The sequence below is a fragment of the Temnothorax americanus genome, unplaced genomic scaffold (genome assembly GCF_048541705.1).
Source record: "Temnothorax americanus isolate GAGA-0224 unplaced genomic scaffold, ASM4854170v1 Scaffold3, whole genome shotgun sequence".
NCBI classification, from domain to species: Eukaryota; Metazoa; Arthropoda; class Insecta; order Hymenoptera; family Formicidae; genus Temnothorax; species Temnothorax americanus.
The window spans coordinates 2,170,001-2,191,048 of NW_027509442.1; the positions used below are offsets into that span (position 1 = coordinate 2,170,001).

Here is a 21,048-nt window from a genome sequence, read left to right on the forward strand (position 1 = left end):
AAAGGTATCTTCTTATAGCAGTATGTAACTCGAAATGTCATTTCCATTTAGAAATTAGTACCTCGAATTTGGAGATACTACGCGGTAACATGCTTTTAAGATTAGCTCTTAAAATTTCTGTAGAAGCACTTCGTTTTATTAATTTATTAAACATATTATATGTTCGGGGAAATAACTATTCCGGTAACCATAATGATTTGTCAAAGTAATCTTTTGCATTCTCTTATTTCATTAAATACGAACACTATTATATGAGAATTATGAATTTTATTGTTCTCGCGCTAATTTCACAGCGTGCACGGCGATAAACTTTCAACGAAATCGCCGATGTTTCGACAAAGGCGAGGGTGCTTCTGTACCTCGCGAGGTGCTCCTCTAACCTCGCCAGGGTGCTTCTGTACCTCGCGTGGTGCTCCTCTAACCTCGCGAGGCGCTCCTCTACCTCGCGAAACACAAAATGTAGCGTCATATATTGCAAGATTAGCTCTTAAAATTTCTTTAGAAGCACTTCGTTTTATTAATTAGCATATTATATTTTCGGTAATAACTATTCCGGAAACCATATAATGATTTGTCAAAGTAATCTTTTGCATTCTCTTATTTTATTAAATACGAACACTATTATATGAGAATTATGAATTTTATTGTTCTCGCGCTAATTTCACAGCGTGCACGGCGATAAACCTTCAACGAAATCGCCGATGTCCCGACAAAGGCGAGGGTGCTTCTGTACTTCGCGAGGTGCTCCTCTAACCTCGCGAGGGTGCTTCTGTACCTCGCGTGGTGCTCCTCTAACCTCGCGAAGGTGCTTCTGTACCTCGCGAGGCGCTCCTCTACCTCGCGAAACACAAAATGTAGCGTCATATATTGCAAGATTAGCTCTTAAAATTTCTTTAGAAGCACTTTGTTTTATTAATTAGCATATTATATTTTCGGTAATAACTATTCTTGAAACCATATAATGATTTGTCAAAGTAATCTTTTGCATTCTCTTATTTTATTAAATACGAACACTATTATATGAGAATTATGAATTTTATTGTTCTCGCGCTAATTTCACAGCGTGCACGGCGATAAACCTTCAACGAAATCGCCGATGTCCCGACAAAGGCGAGGGTGCTTCTGTACCTCGCGAGGTGCTCCTCTAACCTCGCCAGGGTGCTTCTGTACCTCGCGTGGTGCTCCTCTAACCTCGCGAGGGTGCTTCTGTGCCTCGCGAGGTGCTCCTCTAACCTCGCCAGGGTGCTTCTGTACCTCGCGTGGTGCTCCTCTAATCTCGCGAGGCGCTCCTCTACCTCGCGAAACACAAAATGTAGCGACATATATTGCAAGATTAGCTCTTAAAATTTCTTTAGAAGCACTTCGTTTTATTAATTTATTAAACATATTATATTTTCGGAAATAACTATTCCGGTAACCATAATGATTTGTCAAAGTAATCTTTTGCATTCGCTTATTTCATTATATACGAATATTATTATATGAGAATTATGAATTTTATTGTTCTCGCGTTAAGTTCACAGCGTGCATGGCGATAAACCTACAAGAGACCGTAAAATTATACATACCCATAAAAAATTAATAACAATTAAGGGAAACCGCGGATTGTCCCAAATACTTGCTGAATGTTTTGTTGTCACAAGGATGTGATCCCCTAAATATTTGGAGAGAATCGTTCTTTGCGATCGGTCGCCGCTGAATAATTTATCAATAAAAAATTAATAACAATTAAGGAGAACTGCGGATTGTTGCAAATACCTTCTAAATCGTTTTGTTGTCACAAGGACGTGATCCCCTAAAAATTTGGAGGGAATCGTTCTTTGCGATCGGTCGCCGCTGAATAAATTATTAATAAAAAATTAATAACAATTAAGGGAAACCGCGGATTGTTCCAAATATTTGCTGAATCGTTTTGTTATCACAAGGATGTGATCCCATAAAAATTTGGAGGGAATTGTTCTTTGCGATCGGTCGCCGCTGAATAAATTATGAATAAAAAATTAATAACAATTAATATAAAACCGCGGATTGTTCCAAATACTTGCTGAATCGTTTTGTTGTTACAAGAACGTGATTCCCTAAAAATTTGGAGAAAATCGTTCTTTGCTATGTTCTACAATTATTTATCGAATAATCTATAATAATTAAAACATGTTTTTATATCTAACCGATGAAAAAACAGTTTGAATATTGTAAAAAACATTTATATATAAATAAATTTAATTTTCATTAATTAATAATATCTAAGAAAAGCCCAGCGGCTAATAATAATTAACCTACGATACGTTCGGACCCCCTGAGAAACCCATATGATATTCGGCCTTGTCCGCGGGACGTTCCGCTGCTAGCTCCCGCTGCTAGCTTCAGCGACATAATATAAAGTATACCTATATTTAACCCTATTCATTCCAACGTTTTTTCCGCCTTTTTAATTCTCGCGCATCATATAACTCACAAACGAATTGACGAAATTTAATGTTCCAAAGCGCAAATTAAAGCTACTATTTTTAGCTTTAATTTGCGCTTTGGAACATTAAATTTCGTCAATTCGTTCGTGAGTTATGATGCGAGGATTAGAAACTTGTGGGACACGAAAGGGCATGGTTGGAGTGAATAGAAGGGTTAATATAAACAGGTTAAGTCACAAAATCCTCAATATTATTTATTGTATTATTTGGTAAAATATATGTATGTTGGGCATTTTTTATCAGTCGAAATATTTGCATTTTAGTTTAAGTATTAGTTTAAGTATTAAATCAGTGGACAACGACTTTAATGTGCAATGAGTTCGCACTGGTGCGTCCAACCGAATTCGCTATTAGTTTATTTGCATAAACTTGCGTAATGCTCAAAAGAATATACTTTTTCTGGTTTCACCATATTTATCAATTTTGCGAAGTTCAGATATAAATCCAGATTCTTTTCTGACTGTGATCCGATTATGATCACTGCTACTGTTTAACGATATCCTTATCATTCAAAATATTTTGGGAATAAATTTTTTCCTCTAAAATACCGATGGTCTGCCATTCAATATGGTTTATACGATTTATAAATCTGTACAATTTGATGATTTATAAATTGTACATTTCCAAAATACAAAAAATATTTAATATTAATATAAATATATAGAAAATCGTTAATTTTTTAAAGATATCAATATTGTAAGATACCAATATATGACTTTTTCGTTTATCAGGTATTTTTAGCGTACGTTTCGTAAAAAAATATACAGTATGTTAGACGAATATACAGTAAAATATGACTAAATATAAAAGATACCTCATACTAATTACACTTCTATATAACATATTATTAGAAATAAACAAAAGGATGGCATGTGTTCTTAATAAAGAGAAGTAATAATAAAGCTTTTTTTGAAACATGTCTTATTAATACACATGTGTATCTGAATTTTATGATACATCATTAATATAGTTTTAACATACCGTAGCAAAGATATGTTGCAGTTAAAATCAAAATAAGTAAATATAATTTTATATCTGCTTTTTGTACCATATTAAAAATTAATTGAAATTACATACATAAAATCTAATCGTCAATGTTAAATATATTTATACAGCTTTATTACAATCTTAGTTTAATTAATTTTTTGTTAGAGGTGATCGAGGTCTATACAAATTGGCAAAGATATTATTTTATATATCAAGAAGTTTCTGAGATACTCTAATTTAATCCAACGCGCATATAGTTTGCTTACAAATAAAATTTTAACTAATTCTTTATATAATAATACAATTTGTTAAATAAAAGTTGTTAGTCGTTGACATTTGCCGTTACATTTTAAAACAATAAATACACACAGTAAAAAAATTTGTATTAAATATAATATAAATCACATGTCTCAAACAGTCCACTCAAATTTTTGTGTTAATTTTACATAATGTGAATATGTCAAATTATGACACAAATATTATGTCCATAATTTAACACAAAGTGAAGAAAATTTTGATGATATGTGAACGAAAATTTTATGTACAACAGATATCTGTATACTGTTAAATATAAATGAAAAGGATATTTTTTTAACAAAACTACATTGTTTTTATGTTAAATAACTTTACGATTAAATATAAAATGTGTTATTTTAACATTTGATTTACTTAAATATAAATTTAACACAAAAAATCAGTAAACATAATCAAAATTAGTTAAATTAACACATAATATGTTACATTTTTAACACAAAAATTTTAACAAGGTCTATTTTTAACAAAAATACACAAAATTTTTTACTGTGCAGTAATCGTCAGAAATTTCAGAAAGACATTCGATAGGTGTATAGTTCTAATACAGTATCAGATCCCTGTGTAGTACTTAATCCACGATCGATAGGAAAATACTCTGGTGGATACGTCAGGGGCACCTGCGCCGCATGCGCCATAACTGTATGACATCAGACCAACTAATTCATTGTTAGCAACGAGTGGACCACCGCCGTCACCCTATCGAATATAAATCCATTTAATATTAAATAAAAATATATGAAAGCTCTTTTGAATAAAATCAAATAACATTAACAAATTTAGCAATAACAGACAGACATGATAATTAGTGCGCTATATAATTTATTATAATCTAGACCAATTAAATAAGATTAGCGTACGTTTCGTGTTGTTCCATTTAATATTGCTTGACACTTGCCAGAATTTTTTATTCACGCATAATTTGTCTAAACTAAAAAATTCTATAACTTATATACCAAATTCCTGTTGACAAAAGCGTGATATTAAAACTCTCTGCTTTAGTAAGAAGCATAAAGTTGTAATAACGTTTATCAAAAGTGTCATTGAGTTCTTGGAAAAGATATTAAAACGACAAAAATGTCCATTATCAATCTCCTACGTCAAATCACAGCGATACAGTGATACTTAGTTAATCAAGTAAATAGGAAACGTATGCCAATATACGGTCGGGTTAGATTTTTTGTGTTTAATAATATTATTCACGTGAATTTGCTGAAGATAGAAGAAATGTAATCACAAAATTAAATTGATAATCAATTTAATAATACCGATATTAATACAAATCTTTAAATTTAGAATATAGGATATATAGGATATGCGGTATACGAAATATATAGGATATGTTGCGAAAAATATCTTATTACTCCATAGTCAGAGTTGAAATCTAATTCCTATTATCCAGGACGGAAGTCTTTATCAATTCGACCACTGAAGTATGTGGTGACATTTATCGCAATAATCTATAAATATTAAAGAGAAACGTATTTAAGGCAAACGTGTAAAATCATATTATCGTTATATAATTGTTTTAGGACATAATAGTAACGGTGCGCGTAGTTTAATTGCTATATAAGCGAGAAAAATGTACATAAATTTACGTAAATAATATTATTAAGCACAAAAATTCCAGCCTTCATAGTATATTGGCACATTTTCTATTTCCTTGATTGTTTATCGTAATTGGTCATGGCTGACTTAATATTAATATTAATAAAGCGATAGTGATTGTGTTATCCTTTTGATGAACTTGTCTTTTTTTGTTCATTTTATAATAACGGACTAGATATCACGCGCCGTTTATTTTATTTTATGGTTACTTACGTAACACGCTCCTTCATTTTCCATTGTGAAGGTACATAGATGGGTCTTCTTGACGTGTTCATACCTGCTACATAACTCGTGGGAATATCCCCTCAATATAATCTCTTGCAAGCGATAAGGGCTTGGACCGTCCAACTAAAAAAATTGTTAATTTATTTAATATTTTATCTTATAAAATTTATGTCCGATTATCGTCATAATTTTTACAAAGCCTTATTTTTGTATTTTATGTAGACTTCTTTAATCATTTTATTTATATGTATCTCTATTGTGTTAATCGTAGAGACAATGTATGAAAAAAGCCTGATATTTACCTTGAGTCGTCCCCAGCCAGTAGCTAAGACGGGATAACCATCGAAATTACGGTCTACAGTTGGCAAGGCAATCGGCTGAACTTTATCGTTAAACGTGATGGTGTTCAATGTTTGGATCAAACCAATGTCATTAATACGTAGCAATTTGTTGTAACCAGCGTGTACTATCAAATTCATCGCTCGATATATGACCATGTCATCAAGATAATTGCTTCCAACGGCGACATAAACTTTATAAGGATCCTTGAGGAATCTATAACGGTTCATACAAATAATAATTTATTTGTAATTTGGTATAAAGTTCAATCTTATGCGATATAAATGCTTAAGAATATAAGAACAATAATATTAATACAAACTGAATAAACCGCACATCTCAAAATGCCAAAAATTATCGCTACTCAAATATTTTTTAAAGTATTAAATTGTGTGTGTACGAAATTACATGGATTGACAACACTACGCTATGAGACAATTTCATCATTTGGATACAATTATTTGAATAATGAAAACTTGTTATTTATAAGTTTCTTGAATTAAAGTAAACGTCTTTTGGTCACTAATCTTTAATTTTACGCAAAATTTTCTCATGGTTCTTTTTCTGATGACTTGGAAAAGTATCGATCCTCTCTCTTCGGCTGTCATTGCTTGCACCACTTTAGATAACTGTCATACTGATAAGACTGAAACGTACGACCAGAGCGCGCAATCTGTCACAAACACGTTAAGCGTTGATGATTTGTGACATTACCTGTCGACCTTGCCGTATTCATTGAGCAATGTTTTTAATCCATATAATAATTCCATAAAATTTTTTATTTTGTACGCGATTATATGTTTAAATAAGACACTCAATTAAAGCACTTGGACAGAACAAGAATGTACATACCCAACAATACATTGGGCAGAGGTGATAACGTAATGTTCACTAATGATAGCTCCACCACAAAAATGGTATTCACCATGTGCACTCCTCAATGACACCTGATAAGGATACGCGCCATCCAGAGCATCATTGCCGCCGGTGATTTGCGGACCTGGCAAACCTATCGATCAGAAGAATTTTTATTTTGCTAAAGGTTTCTCGCTAAAGATTTCAGCTCAGAATTAGCTATGAACCGTTTAATTTCGTCCTACTTCGAAAAAGTAATGAACATCAAACGAGATTCGAACAGCAAATGTTTCTAGACAATTTTTTAGCATTTCGGACTTGCCATTACTTAAAAGATAAGTGTTAAATTTATCAAATAATCATCAAGATATCGACGCTTACGCAAAATGATAAGTTAGAAAAAAGAATTTAAAAACTAAAATTGGTATAAATTTTTTTTTGAGATTTACATATTATTTGGAGCGTGTCATGCGCGCAATAAAAAGATTAATAAGCGTAATATTCTAATGGTAAATATACCACTTACCGTAGGCAGTGAGCGCCAGACACGCGATTATGAGACCAGCGACAGCATTCATAGTGATAAGCACTGTGGTACATTGGACATGTTATCTTCAATTTATATCCTATATTGTAGATTGAAATCACTGTTTGGTATTCAGGTTTATCTAAGCGTACCGATAGGAAGTATAAGAACAAACTAGTATACGCCAAGTACTTATATTGATATCTATAAACGCACTGTATTAGTGACAAACACTTTGTTAAACAAACATTTGATCATATAATTTTTATTAAATTTTGTAATAATATATAGCAATAATTGAAGCATGTTGATATATTGTATTGAAATAAGAGCAAAAATATTTTGTTGCGTATCCACTAAAAACTAAATTATATAAGAAAAGCAACTTCTTGATTTTTAAAATAACACACTAATAACACATGTGTACATTCTTTATTAAAAAACTTTATAATTTATTGAGGCTTTGATGCAATTCATTGCTTAAAAGAATCAATTTCAAAATTAATGAAAATACTATCTTATCTCTTGATAGCCTTTTTAGATTATTATATATACATTTTTAGCTGCTGAGGTATATAAAAATTCGCAGTTATTAACCTATAAGTATAGGCAAATTTTGTGTGTATACAACATATATAAAAGATTTGTCTGTAATACTTATAAAAAATTGTTGAATAACTGTCGCTTGCAAAACTACAACTAATTAAAATAATGATAATTATAATTTCTTGAGCGCGATTGAAACGGTTGTTTTATCAGTCTTTTTTGAAAAGATATTTGTAATTCATGATTATCACTTGTTTGTAAAATAACCACTTTATCTATCAATATAAAAGTTTAGATTAGTTATCTCCAATTGCAATTTATGATAACGTTAACAAGGAAATTTTTTTAAATAAAGAAATAATTGCAATACATTTTGCAGTATAATTCTAATATTTGTTAAAATATTTAGTAAAATCGTACGTAATTTATAATATATTATATATAAATTATGTCATATATTAAATTAATAATATATAAAATAAATTCTAATCAATATCGCGATTTGGTCCTGAGAGTAACACAACGCGGTTATTAATGCGTAAAAATATACCAGAAACTCTGATTTATTTTTAATTTTTGAATTACAAAGACGTTTCGTACGTTTCGGCTCCGCATTGAGCAATCCTCATTGTCAGTAGTATATTAATAAAATTAATTACACGTTCTCTCCTTTTTACAAAGTATATAATTATTTTATTTCATTATTCATTATTAATGTACTCAGCGAGCCAATCCGTGAACGAAGATGTCCGTGTATACACGTCCGGGTATCCGACTGCGCATGGTCGAACAAACGAGGCAAGGCCGATTTGAATACCATTAGCAACGAGCGGACTACCGGAATCACCCTAAGAAAGACATTTATTAGAAATGACGCTGCAGCGTTTGATGCCAGAATGGAATAATTTCTAATCTATGCTTTTAGAATATAGAATTCATAATAAAAGACACACATTTACACACAAAATTTGCATAAGATAGATACAATTCAAACTTTTTTGGAAAGGTATATGGAACAAAGTAGATTAATTGAATTTTTATTGGCTCATTAAAGCCTGCTGCACAAGCCTGCACAATTAGTCATTTTTAATAACAGCACGTGTTTATCAAATTAAAATTAATTAGTTAATTATATATACAATTATAATTAAATTATAATATCAAATTATAATTATGTTATATAATACTAATAATTTATTATAATACTATATATATATTTTATTAATTAAAATTATTTATTCTCATACTTACATGGCATGCTCCTTGGCCATATTGTGAAAATGCGCAGATATGACTGTCTCTCACATTCAAGAATGCAACTTTGCACTTTAATTGCGAGTAAACTTGCAGGTTGAGTTTTTGAAGTTTATCAGGTAGTTTGCCTAAGTACTGTAAAAATAATCGAAGAACTATAAGTCGCGCGTGAAGAAAAATGGAGATATATATTTCAATATATATATGTATATATGTATATCACATTTAGTGACATAATGATTCGACTGAAAGCAACATTTCACGTAATAGTCATATATTATTCTACAAATGCGAAGGAGAAGTTTAGATTATTTATTAAGATAATGCGCTTCTTTAACACGCTATTTCTTTTACCTCGAGTCTTCCCCATCCTGTCAGAAAGCAAGGATCGCCAACTAGGACGGAATTCGTTTTTGCAACCGAGATTGGTTGCACTAATTTATTATATTCTATGTCCGTTTTAAGGCGGAGCAAGCCAATATCATTGCGGATTAAAAGCAGATTAAAGTCAGGATGGATAATAGCTGCTTCAGGCTTGTAAACATCACCGGATTCACTCAATAGGTTTGTGCCAGCGTGAACTGTTACGTCTTTGAGATCATCGGGATCGGTAAATCTATGTTACGCAAAAGATTTAAATTACAAGATTTATACATTATACAAATTAATATTGTGCAGTTAGGTACTGCTTGAATTAAATTCAATAAATTAAAAAAAAGTTAATAGAAAATAAGGAAAGTAAATGTATTTGGGGCATGACAGATTTAATTATTTATGTGTCTAAAAGTTTTTCAATGAAAATTGAGAGAGAAAAGTTTAAAGATCCAAATAAATTAAACATTGGCGGAGTCAAGTATTGAGAGAGTTCGGGTATTAATTTTAAAACATAAGATTTTAAAACATAAGATTTTAAAACATTATCTTACATTTTACATAAATAATGATACGTACCGCATAAGACAGTGAGCCGCTGTAAGAATGTAACGTTTAGCGATAATAGAACCGCCACAGAAAATACTGTTTTTCAGTCTCAGAGACACCATGTAAGGATGCGCTCCGACTAAAGCATCAGTCCCACCGACAATGTGAGGATCCAAGGCTGAAAAGATTTTTAATCGCATTGTTAATTTAATGCACAATTTTTGCGACAAATTTTTACTTAAATATTTTTTTTGAGATTATATGTATATATCATACATCTATTCTCAAAAATTTGCAAGTAAAAACAAAATCTAGGATAATATCATTTATTTCTTTTAACATGAGATTAAGTAAAAAGTGCGAAGTCTTTGGAAAATATATACTTCGAAAAAGAATTAAATTATTTCTCATCTCAATATAATTTTAAATTTTTAATAAAATAATAAGATAAGAATATAAATTATTATTATTGATTACTTTTATATTATCGTTGATTTTTCTATTTGTGTGACAGAATTGTAGAAAATCGTAAAAATGCAATAAATTTAGAGACGTAATAAAACTATAAATTTAGAAAAAAGAATAATCGGATAAATTGTATAAAATAATCGGAAAATTTTAAAAACAAAATGCTATTATACTTTGCGAGCTTTGCACTTGCGGAAAAAATAACAGATAGAAAATTAAATATTATTTGCTGCATTTTATTTCCTATACTTGATTGTATAAATTTTTACAAATGTGTAAAATAGGTTTATACAATTTTTACAAATATTATTTTAATTTTAATGAAGTAACATATAGACAAATTAATAAACGGCGATACGAGTCAGGCGCGGTACGTGGTGCGCAAACAAGTGCAAGTAAAGAAATTAATAGTTACAGAAGTAAAACGAATTACAATATATATAATATACAATATATTCTAACTTAATAAACTGCGCGCCGATTATTTGTCGGACTTGAAACACAGCTATTGTTGGAACATTAATATCCTATAAGGGCGTCGGGCGTCGTACCAATTCGACTATCGAGGCAATATTTACCGCAATAACCGGTTAATTGGCACGACACCCTTCACTGAATGAGGGTGGTTCCAGGTTGGAGTCCTGGCTGAAGTAATATTTTTTGCAATAAAATCTTTACAGTTTTTTAAATAATTAAATCGCGTCGATTTAATTCCTCGGGAGGGAAGGGTATTATAATGTTCCAACGATAGCTGTGTTTCAAGTCCGACAAAATAATCGGCGCGCAGTTTATTAAGTTGGAATATATACGTATATTATATACATTGTAATTCGTTACTTCTGTATATAACTATTAATTTCTTTACTTGATGCGCACCACGTACCGCGCCTGACTCGTATCGCCGTTTATTAATTTGTTTACATTTTTACGAGTCTAATGACATATTTGAATAAAGTAATATAGAATTGAACCATACATATGTATATGTATATATTGTATTTATGTATTTACGTTTAAGAAGTCTTTGTGATCGTGGATTATTTTAATGCATTAATAGTAGAGATATAGGCGATATACATATCTATACATATACATATATACATATATAAACCTCAATATAAATGTAGCGAAATAACTTTTTTATTCATCGAGTTATGGAAATATTCACATCAATTACGTCTTGATTTGCATCACCATAAATGAAATCAAGGATTATTTTTTCGTGTTCTTATTCAGAATACACCAAAATAAACCGGCTTCATCGCTGATTAATATATTACGCGTAAAAATGTGTTACTTTGTATTTTTTGTCACTTACCATGACTAACCGCCGTTAAACAAGCGATCAAGAAACCAAAGAATGCTTGCATTGTGAGAGATTAGATACTACTGAAGAGAAAAAAAGCTGTGTAGCAGCTGCTTCATATATATATATGAAGCAGCATATATATATGTGTGTGTGTATGTATGCAATATTATATGCATGTGATACGTAAAAGTCCAGATTTCAAAGAGTAGATTATTTCGATTAGATAACAATTTTGAGAGCGCATAAATATCATTTTAATCAGAGATATAGTTTGGAATCTTATTTGTATACCGTATAATATAACTGACGGCGTAAAATTCTTCTGTAAATACTTAACTTTATGCATTATGTCAACTTTTCAGTTTACTAAAAGGTTTATATAATCATTTATTTCTATTTTCTTCTCTCTTTTTATTTTATTTTTTCTTCATTTCGGAGATACTCATTTTAATGTATGTAATAAATTCTCTATATTTAAATTTTTTTCTATTATTTTTCCTTAATTTTTGAAGAAAGATTAAGGAAAAAAATAGAAAAAAGAAAAGATTTTATTGGAAACGCAATCATGATTTATAGAAGAGGACGAGGGATGCGGACGAGATGAGGGAAAAATGCTGAAAAGCATTACAAGATTTTTTGACAGAAGAAATTTGACTTTAAGCGTGAAAAAGTCAAAGATGATGACTTTTACAAAGGAAAGAAGAAGAGAGAAAAGAAGTAATAGCTTTTTAATGAGAAACGGAGATAGAAGCAAATAGAGATAACTAATATATGCGCTCTCATTCTGACAGAAGGAATGATGCGAAAAGATAAGATATCTCCCTGAGAAAGTTAGTTTGTAGAACCAATTAATAATTTTCTATAATTTTATCAATAATTTTTTAATTAATGCCAAAAAAATATTAGAGACTCTTCTGTAGTTTTTAAACACAGATTAAACGGACATGAATTTTTTTAATTGGGATAACGTTAAAATCCTAAATATAGAGAATTTATTACATACATTTTAAAATGAGTATCTCCGAAATGTTTTACATTAAAAGACAAAGGAATGGCACCAACCTTCAAAAGGACACATTAGATCTTTGTAATGATTATTCTTCTATTATCGAGAGACTTCCGTATGTATGTACAACTGCCATTTGTTTTTTTTATTGACTTGTTTTTATTTATTAACTAGCTTTATTTCTTTTACATACGATAATTTCTCAATAATTTGCTGTTTTATCTTTATATCTTTTTTTTATTATAGGTACAATTACTTCTTTTTTCTAACTTCTCGGAAAACATTCCCCTGTAGTGCTCTCTGAATGATTTCTAATAAATTAAATTTTGGGTGCCTTGTATGTATGTACAGTAAAATGCGCGTCACAGTAGTAGCCTGACTGACCGACCGCTGGGTCGTTAATGATTAATACGGGCGCGGTTCATCGAAATAATAAAATGTACAAAAAGAAGCATAAGAATTAACTAGATCTTTCTTTTTATTTTATCTTACACTTTTTTTACTAGTTAGATTAATTACACAGGCCTACAAAGTTTATTTTTCCTTGCTAATATAAGGAATCAATGTAAGGAGGAATCAATGCAATATACATATATATATAAATCGAACATTTATTTATTTGTATTACTTTATTGACGGTTAGTGATTTATTATACATTTTTTCTCTATAAATTGCTGATTTCCCATTTAAAAAATTCGAAATAATTTTAAGATCTGACGTGATGGAGCAATTTGGAATGCGGTATTGTTTTTTGTGACCGAAGATATATACGAAACATCCATTCTGATTGAAGTTACTTGACAAAAATTTTTTTTGTTGGCCTGTGTAATTAATTTAACCAACAAGAAATTGCAAAATAAAATTAAAAGAGAAATCTAATTAACTCTTATGCTTTTCTTAATACATTTTAATATTTCGATGAACCGCGCCCGTGTTAATCATTATCGATCCAGCGGTCGGTAAGTCCAGGCTACTGTGACCCAACGAATTACCTTACTATATACAGTGTAACTATTCTTTATTTCTTATTTTTTATTTTGTCTTTTCATTCTGTTTTTTCTTTTTTAACCTTCTTATCTGGCTTTCCATCTCCGCTGATATAATATCTTTTTCCGCTAATTTTATTATTTTTTTTAAATTTTTTCATTCTTTTTTATGCTTTTCTGAGTATGTTCCTTAATTCTCTTTTTCTGTCCAGGCATTTTTCTATATTCCACCATTTGTTTTTCTCCCATTCTCCTTTTCTTTATAATTATCTCATTCTTCTGAGTTGCTCTTGTCGCTTCCTTTTATTTAATCCAAGATGGTTCTAATTCTGCAATGTCTCTTCAAATTCTGTGTTTTCCAACAGCTCTCTGAATTTTTTTTATATCTTCTTTCGCCCATACTTGTTGCTAACAAACGCTACTCTGAAAGCTGTTCTCATAACACAGAAATAGAATAATTATTTCTTATTATTGTATCAAAGGAATATAATTTTGAAAGAACTTTCATATTTTACTAAACTTTAAAATTTGATAAATAATAAATAAAGATGAAGCTGCTTTTATTGTATAAAATAAATATTGTTTGGTGCTTATACCGAGGTTTTTCTCCATCCGGATATAAGGTGCAGGCAGAATCAGCGGGAACACCGTCGGTAGTTGCAAGTGGTATGGGAGGGGGGAACGTATGTATTATACATATTTAGTGAATTTGATAAAAATTGACAGAATAAGTAAGCCGATGTTTAATTGAAAAAAATCGAAATTACGGTGAAAAAGTAGCTATAGTTTTACTCTGTAAACGGTGTCAGTCTCAGATTTGCATCAGCGTGAATGTAGTTAAACCTCTCAGAGCGCCAGGTTTCCTTTCGTAGCTGTTAAAAAAACATATAAAGTATTGGTCGATTACTTTTCGCTTTTCAGATAGTTTTAATACTAGCTCGCTATACTCTAGTTCAGTGTGGACCGCTGAACGTTTTTCGGTTTTCTAATTTTTACGTAATTTTTTAGTTTTTTTATAATAAGTTCAGTTTAAATTCAAATAATTTTTTTGACCTGATATTGTCATAAACATCTTATTCAGAGTCTGTATTTCCAATTTCTACAGTACAAGCTTAAAATTATTAATTAGAATGAAAATGACAGTGCGACGCAGTCGAGCAATCTTACGTACCGGATCCTTTCTATTAATAATATGAGTGTCTGGGTAGCATATAAGAAAATACAAAAAAAAGAACAGAAGCTGCAAATCAGATTTGTGACACGAAGTTTAGTTCTTAATAGCCTTTAGTGACATAAATTACAACATTATAATAGTCTATCATATTAAGAAAATGGTTACTTTATTGATAAATATATAGTATACAATACTACATTTTTTAATGTTAAAGTTTGAGAAAAGTGCAGAATTTATTTTTGTATTGAATTATTATAAATTATAACAATATCACGTAAACTTATGAATTTTGCGCTAACTAACTAATATGATATTGTTTATCGTAAGATAACAAACAAGAATATTATATAGCTTTTGCATAGAAAAAAATCAAACCAATTGATTTGTTATCATTTTGTTACTTGCATTGGTAATTTATTAAACTGATGGACAAAGCAACAGGAAATACTTATAACAGGAAGTAATATAATTTTGCAGAAATAATTTGCTCAAAATACATATATTAGTAATTAAATTATAAATTATGTAAAACAAAGTGGTATGTTAATAAATTAAATAATATCTTTTAATTTTTTAAATTTGCATTGATCCATGTTATGAAACTTGATATTCTTGTGTGAACGTCTGGATATCCCATTGCACAGAAATGAAAGTAAGAGACAATTCCAATTTGAACTCCATTGGCTACTAAAGGGCTACCAGTATCACCCTAAAATAAAGATGCGATTATTAATAACAAAATGTTAATATTATAAATAACAATAAATTGTTTACTATTGCAAATTGTTGCTATAATAATTTCAGTATTAAGCTATAATTAAAATCGGCATATTATTAATAGATGCTATTAATGTAATTTTTTATATTATTAATATTTTTTCGGTGTAGTGTAAAACATAAATATATATTATGTATCAATTCGTTTTATAATATTATCTCCTTTTTAGAAGATGAATAATTGACAGTTTACTTTGCACGCTCCTTCTCCTTCACTTGTCAAAGTACAAAGTTGAGTATTTTTTACAGCCCATAGTCTTCGGCACTTTTCCTGGGGATAAACTCTCAACTCAATTTCTTGCAAGTTATTCGAAATCTCTCCATCATTCTAAAAAGGATAAATACGTATTTGGACATTCGAAAGAAATGACGAACAATAAATAATTATTACATATCTTCTCACTTGTTACTTTTAATTTGTTATATTATATATAAAAAGAAAATAATGAGTTTTTCTAAAAGAGTGCCTTATTATTAGACATTGAACTAGAAAATTTCGATATCATGAGTTCGATATTACCTTTATTCCCCATCCGGATAACGTGCACGACTTGCCCTCGAGATTCTCATCGCTTGTCATAAGATTTATCGATTGCACTAGCGAGCTGTATTTCAGAGGAGTTTTAATATGAACTAAGGCGATGTCATTATCGGTTTGATTAACGTGGATGCTAACACTGGCTACGTCATAAGCACGTCCTGTTAGGTTCACAAAGTTTGTGCCAACATGGACCTTTACATTATTTAACTGATTTTCGAACCTAACAATAAAAAAAGAACATATAAGTATGTATATATTTAGTTAGTCTTACATATTATGCATAATTGATATATTAAAAGACTAGTTTTAGAGTTATATTTCACTAACGAGATATTGAAATAGGTTCAGAATGCTTGAATGTAACATACCCTGTGACACAACTTGCTGCGGTTAATATGTTACGATTATTGAGGATAGATCCACTGCATTTATGCACGCCGTAATATCTCAATGAAACTTGATACGGAAATTTGCCGATGGGAGCATCCTTTCCACCGATGATATAAGGTGATGGATCTCCTTATTGACAAAAATAAATTAATCATGTTAATATACGCCAAAATTAATATTTGTTACATCACTACATACACTTTTAACAATAACAAAATAAAACATTGTGTCAATTTTACGGCTAAGTAAGCCGTAATATTCTCAGGAAAGTTTCAGATTTATTTAGAATAAAAATCTTTTATTGAACAAAAATTTTATCGTTCACGCCATATAAATTTTTAACGTTAAAGTTACACATTATTTAGAGAATACGTAGTATTTTTGTATATCCGTTTACATAATTAATTAATTGAAGACTGAAGTTATTAATATTTGAAATTTAAGATGTAAGAAGTACTATTTTTTTATATAATAAATTATGTTTAGCAGTATTATATATGTATGTTTATATACATATATGTATATTACATATATACGTACAGAAATGTTTACACAAACTATAAATGCTATAAAACGGATATTTATGCTATATTACTGATAATTTTGCTTATGTTGGAAAGTAATTATTTTATACTATCTATATGTATTATCAGAAAGACACGTAGTTGTACCTCTTTCTATATCTGTCTTTATATCTGTTCATTCAGAGAAATGGACAATTCATTCAAAAATTAACAAATGAATAATCCGATATTTTTAATCGGAATTATGAAAGCCGATCAAGATTAGAATAATGTTCAATCAATGATAGCCGGATATAGCCGGATATCATTGATCGGCTTTTTAATTATTCCGATTGAAAGTGTCGGATTGTCCGTTTGTTAATTTTTGAACGATTATTTAAACCTGGATTTTTCTTTCAGTGTTCTTTTTTATTATGGTAAAATATTTATTAGGTATAATAATTTATGAATTCGTACCTTGAATGGCGTATGCCAGCGCGATAAATACGAGACAAGCTAACGCACGCATCTTTGTAGGTTTAATGTCTGGGACAGTAGCGAATAGATGTGATACGCAATAATTTATATATATATTTCTGAAGTAGTTAAAATAAAAATCTTTATCATGTGTTTGTGACACTTTTCTGAATTTTTCTCAACGCGATATCGTGCTACAGAATATTGATATTTACAGTTTACATTATGCATTTCTTAGAAAAATTGGGATTTCCGTTGGTTTATCTGGTGATAGTATTATAGTTAATATCTTGCTCTTATCGCTTATTATATCTGGTATTCGAGTCTACGCTATATAATTGATAGATTGCGTGTCACATGCTTAGAAAGTCAACGTGAATCTTGTAATATAAAGAGATACAAATCTGTATGCCCATAAATAAATGAGATAAATCGGTTTTCTCTCAAATATAACACAGGATATAGTTGCAATGTATTGCCGTGCACATAACTAAACTGTAGACTTTTAATATTATTTCAAAAAATTTATTAGAAACATTTTTCTAATCAGCAGCTTATATCGATCAATTAAAAGCTATTTGCAATCATAAATGGAACGGATATTTATTATAGATATTATTTATTTATTAAGGCTATGAGAAAGTAAAAAAAATTGTTTTCCGAAAATCAGAAGAGAACCCCAAAAATGGTCTTATTGACCTTTGGTCTTTATCTGTAAATATTTAACTTTATGCATTATATCCATTCTGCAACTGATTAAAATTTATATAAACTTCTTCTCTTATTCTCTCTTTTCGGTAATTATTCAGAGATATGGAGCCATTCCCGATTTCAATAATTTTGAGATATGTTATCATCACCCTAAGTAACCGTCAAAAGGTTTAGACGATTATTGTTTGTTAAAAAGTTATTAACAAAAAAAGTTTAAGAAATATAACAGTTTGTGTCAGTGCTAAGGGAAGTGTATAGACAGTGCACATGTAGGTGGATTGTACGGTTCGGGTTTTTAACTTTCCACACGAACCGAGGTCCACCCCTGCTTGCAGGAGGAAGGAGACAGTAGCCCCTCTCCCGCCTACATGTGTACTGTCAAATAAACACAATTATATATAATATTATATAAGTACACTGCCGTACAAAAGTTTGGAAGCACCATTTTTTTAAGAAAAACAGTGCTAATAGATATCTCCAAAGAAAAATGTCATATGAGAAACTGTACTGTCTGTTTTAATTTTAACTCAGTATTATTTGTTTCTAATTCTTTTCCAGAGAAGTATTTTATTTAAAGAATTTTACAGAGTAAACATGCTATGCTACTGTTCTGTTGTGAAGAAAGAATAAGTTTTCATTGTTTAAATATAATCATTGTTATTTTCATATTTATTAGCACGACTATTTTGTTTTTCTTAAAAAAGTAGTGCTTCCAAACTTTTGAACAGTAGTGTATGTGTTATTAGAAAGACGCAGTTGTCTCTCTCTCTCTCTCTCTCTCTCTCTCTATATATATATATATATATATATATATATATATAGTATACATTCATCTGTATTTCTTTGTTTGTTTATTAAAATATTTAGAATAATTTATAAATTTGTACCTTGAATGGCATATGCCAAAGCGATAAATACAAGACAAGCTAACACACGCATGTTTAATTGCAGATTTGTTGCCTGGGGCTGAAGCGAATAGATGCATTTATATAGGTTTCTGAAGTAGTTGAAATGAAGATATAAATCACGTATTGTGACGTTTTTCTGATTTTTTTTCAACGCGGTATCATATGATAAAGTAATTGTTATTTATAATTTACATTATGCACTTACATATATTGATAAAAATGATAGTTTTAATTAAAGTTGCACTGTTATAACTTTTCTCAGAACAATTGGGATTTCCGTTCGTTTATCTAGTGATAGTCTCATGGTCAATTTACTCTTATCGATCACTATATTTGACATTAGAATCTGTGATATATCATCAATAGATTGCGTGTCACATGCTTAGAAATTAACGTGAATCTTACAAAGAGAATCTTGTAAAGAGCTATACAAATCATCCGTTTGGTCAGAATCAAATAGATTTATAGATAACAAGATAACAAATAGGAAAAAAAATTTTATTTGTGAATATAAAGAAATACATCTTTAATAGAATCTCGAATAGAAGTTATTTGCATGTTAAGAGAATAAATATCGTATTTAATGGGTATTGTACTAAACACTTTGACTGCCATGTCATCCATGTTTGGATGTTGCATGAATTTTTGAAATGGTCCCGTAAACTTCTGTAAATATATGTAATTTAATATATAAACATACATATACTTCTCTCTCTCTCTCTCTCTCTCTCTTTCTCTCTCTCTCTGGAAGTAGTTAATTATATAAAACAATATTTCTTACACGAATGTCATACATTATTAACTTTAATCACGAATTAAGGAGGTTCGATCATTACTTTTGAGTCAAAAATGCGATTGAAATAAATGTCATTACAGCGATCCCGAATTATATGCAATATTAGTATAATGAATTGTAGATGCTACTTACGTGCTATATTCTTCGTCAATTATTAGTGTATAGAATATTAACAAACATATACTGGGGTATGAGAGCGTCAACGACTCGGGAATCGCTTATTCTACGTTGGGACCTGAACTTATTTGTGATGATAAAGCCATCAATCCACACGATAAAGTCCGATTTTTTAAGTCTTTACACAATCCCAGCGTAGAATGTTGGATAATAAGCGATTCCCGAGTCGTTGACGCTCTCATACCCCGACATATATTTATAATTAATATTCTATACATTGGTAATTGACGAAGAATATAGCACGTAAGTAGCATCCACAATTCATTATATTAATATTGCATATAATTCGGGATCGCTGTAATGACATTTATTTCAGTCGCATTTTTGACTCACAAGTAATGATCAAACCTCTCTCTCTCTCTCTCTCTCCTTAATTAATAATGTAAATAAATTTAGAAAAATACTTACATCGCTCCACATCCTCTACGTGTATTTTGACGTATATATATATATATATATATATATATATATATATAAGAAAGTAATATAATTTAAATGATAAAATTTTTTTAAATTAAAAGATTTCTATTTTAAATAAATCTGTAACTTTCCTGGACCAATTTGTGGGTAACGGTTTTATTTATCTAAATAGGCATGATTTTACTAAGTATTTATTAAAGATATAAAGAGAAACAGTAAAATATTATTGAAACATATAATATATTAGGTTTAGTGATGACTAGAATGTGACTAAAAATGAGATTTCAAATATCAGATAATATCGATTATGCAATAATATTTAGAGTGAATAAGTGTCATTTTAATCAGAGATATATAGTTCGG

General features: G+C 30.0%; 3 protein-coding genes across 4 annotated transcripts; all 3 read right to left on the reverse strand.

Annotated features, from left to right (window-relative positions):
* Positions 1–3,553: 3,553 nt before the first annotated feature.
* LOC143900374 (chymotrypsin-2-like) lies at positions 3,554–7,463 on the reverse strand. The gene is made up of 5 exons (XM_077411634.1): positions 7,321–7,463; positions 6,792–6,948; positions 5,903–6,155; positions 5,589–5,723; positions 3,554–4,466 (listed from the first exon to the last, which is right to left on the reverse strand). Exons 1-5 carry the CDS (start codon positions 7,370–7,372, stop codon positions 4,320–4,322), a joined length of 744 nt encoding a protein of 247 aa, XP_077267760.1. The 5' UTR covers positions 7,373–7,463; the 3' UTR covers positions 3,554–4,319.
* A 924-nt stretch (positions 7,464–8,387) lies between these two features.
* LOC143900372 (chymotrypsin-2-like) lies at positions 8,388–11,914 on the reverse strand. The gene is made up of 5 exons (XM_077411632.1): positions 11,828–11,914; positions 10,072–10,219; positions 9,475–9,736; positions 9,118–9,255; positions 8,388–8,714 (listed from the first exon to the last, which is right to left on the reverse strand). Exons 1-5 carry the CDS (start codon positions 11,877–11,879, stop codon positions 8,568–8,570), a joined length of 747 nt encoding a protein of 248 aa, XP_077267758.1. The 5' UTR covers positions 11,880–11,914; the 3' UTR covers positions 8,388–8,567.
* Positions 11,915–15,465: 3,551 nt separating this feature from the next.
* Positions 15,466–19,338, reverse strand: LOC143900377 (chymotrypsin-1-like). 2 transcript variants are annotated; one of them, XM_077411637.1, is made up of 5 exons: positions 19,272–19,338; positions 16,672–16,822; positions 16,283–16,523; positions 15,956–16,090; positions 15,466–15,694 (listed from the first exon to the last, which is right to left on the reverse strand). In XM_077411637.1, exons 1-5 carry the CDS (start codon positions 19,321–19,323, stop codon positions 15,551–15,553), a joined length of 723 nt encoding a protein of 240 aa, XP_077267763.1. In that variant the 5' UTR covers positions 19,324–19,338; the 3' UTR covers positions 15,466–15,550. The 2 variants fall into 2 exon arrangements, with proteins under 2 accessions (XP_077267763.1, XP_077267762.1); XM_077411636.1 differs by lacking the exon at positions 19,272–19,338 and adding an exon at positions 17,674–17,782.
* Between the last annotated feature and the right edge of the window lie 1,710 nt (positions 19,339–21,048).

Bases quoted from the DNA above. Each gene is read 5' to 3' on its own strand.
- LOC143900374 (XM_077411634.1), bottom strand. From the start codon at position 7,372: ATGAATGCTGTCGCTGGTCTCATAATCGCGTGTCTGGCGCTCACTGCC. The intron at 5,724-5,902 runs GTAAATATCAGG...CAATTTTTTTAG, and splicing joins CTGGCTGGGGACGACTCAAG to TTGGACGGTCCAAGCCCTTA. The intron at 4,467-5,588 runs GTAAGTAACCAT...TATATTCGATAG, and splicing joins AAAATGAAGGAGCGTGTTAC to GGTGACGGCGGTGGTCCACT.
- LOC143900372 (XM_077411632.1), bottom strand. From the start codon at position 11,879: ATGCAAGCATTCTTTGGTTTCTTGATCGCTTGTTTAACGGCGGTTAGT. The intron at 9,737-10,071 runs GTACGTATCATT...TGCGTAACATAG, and splicing joins GCGGCTCACTGTCTTATGCG to ATTTACCGATCCCGATGATC. The intron at 8,715-9,117 runs GTAAGTATGAGA...TGTCTTTCTTAG, and splicing joins ATGGCCAAGGAGCATGCCAT to GGTGATTCCGGTAGTCCGCT.
- LOC143900377 (XM_077411637.1), bottom strand. From the start codon at position 19,323: ATGCGTGTGTTAGCTTGTCTTGTATTTATCGCTTTGGCATATGCCATT. The intron at 16,524-16,671 runs GTATGTTACATT...TTTTATTGTTAG, and splicing joins GCAGCAAGTTGTGTCACAGG to GTTCGAAAATCAGTTAAATA. The intron at 16,091-16,282 runs GTAATATCGAAC...TATCCTTTTTAG, and splicing joins TATCCGGATGGGGAATAAAG to AATGATGGAGAGATTTCGAA.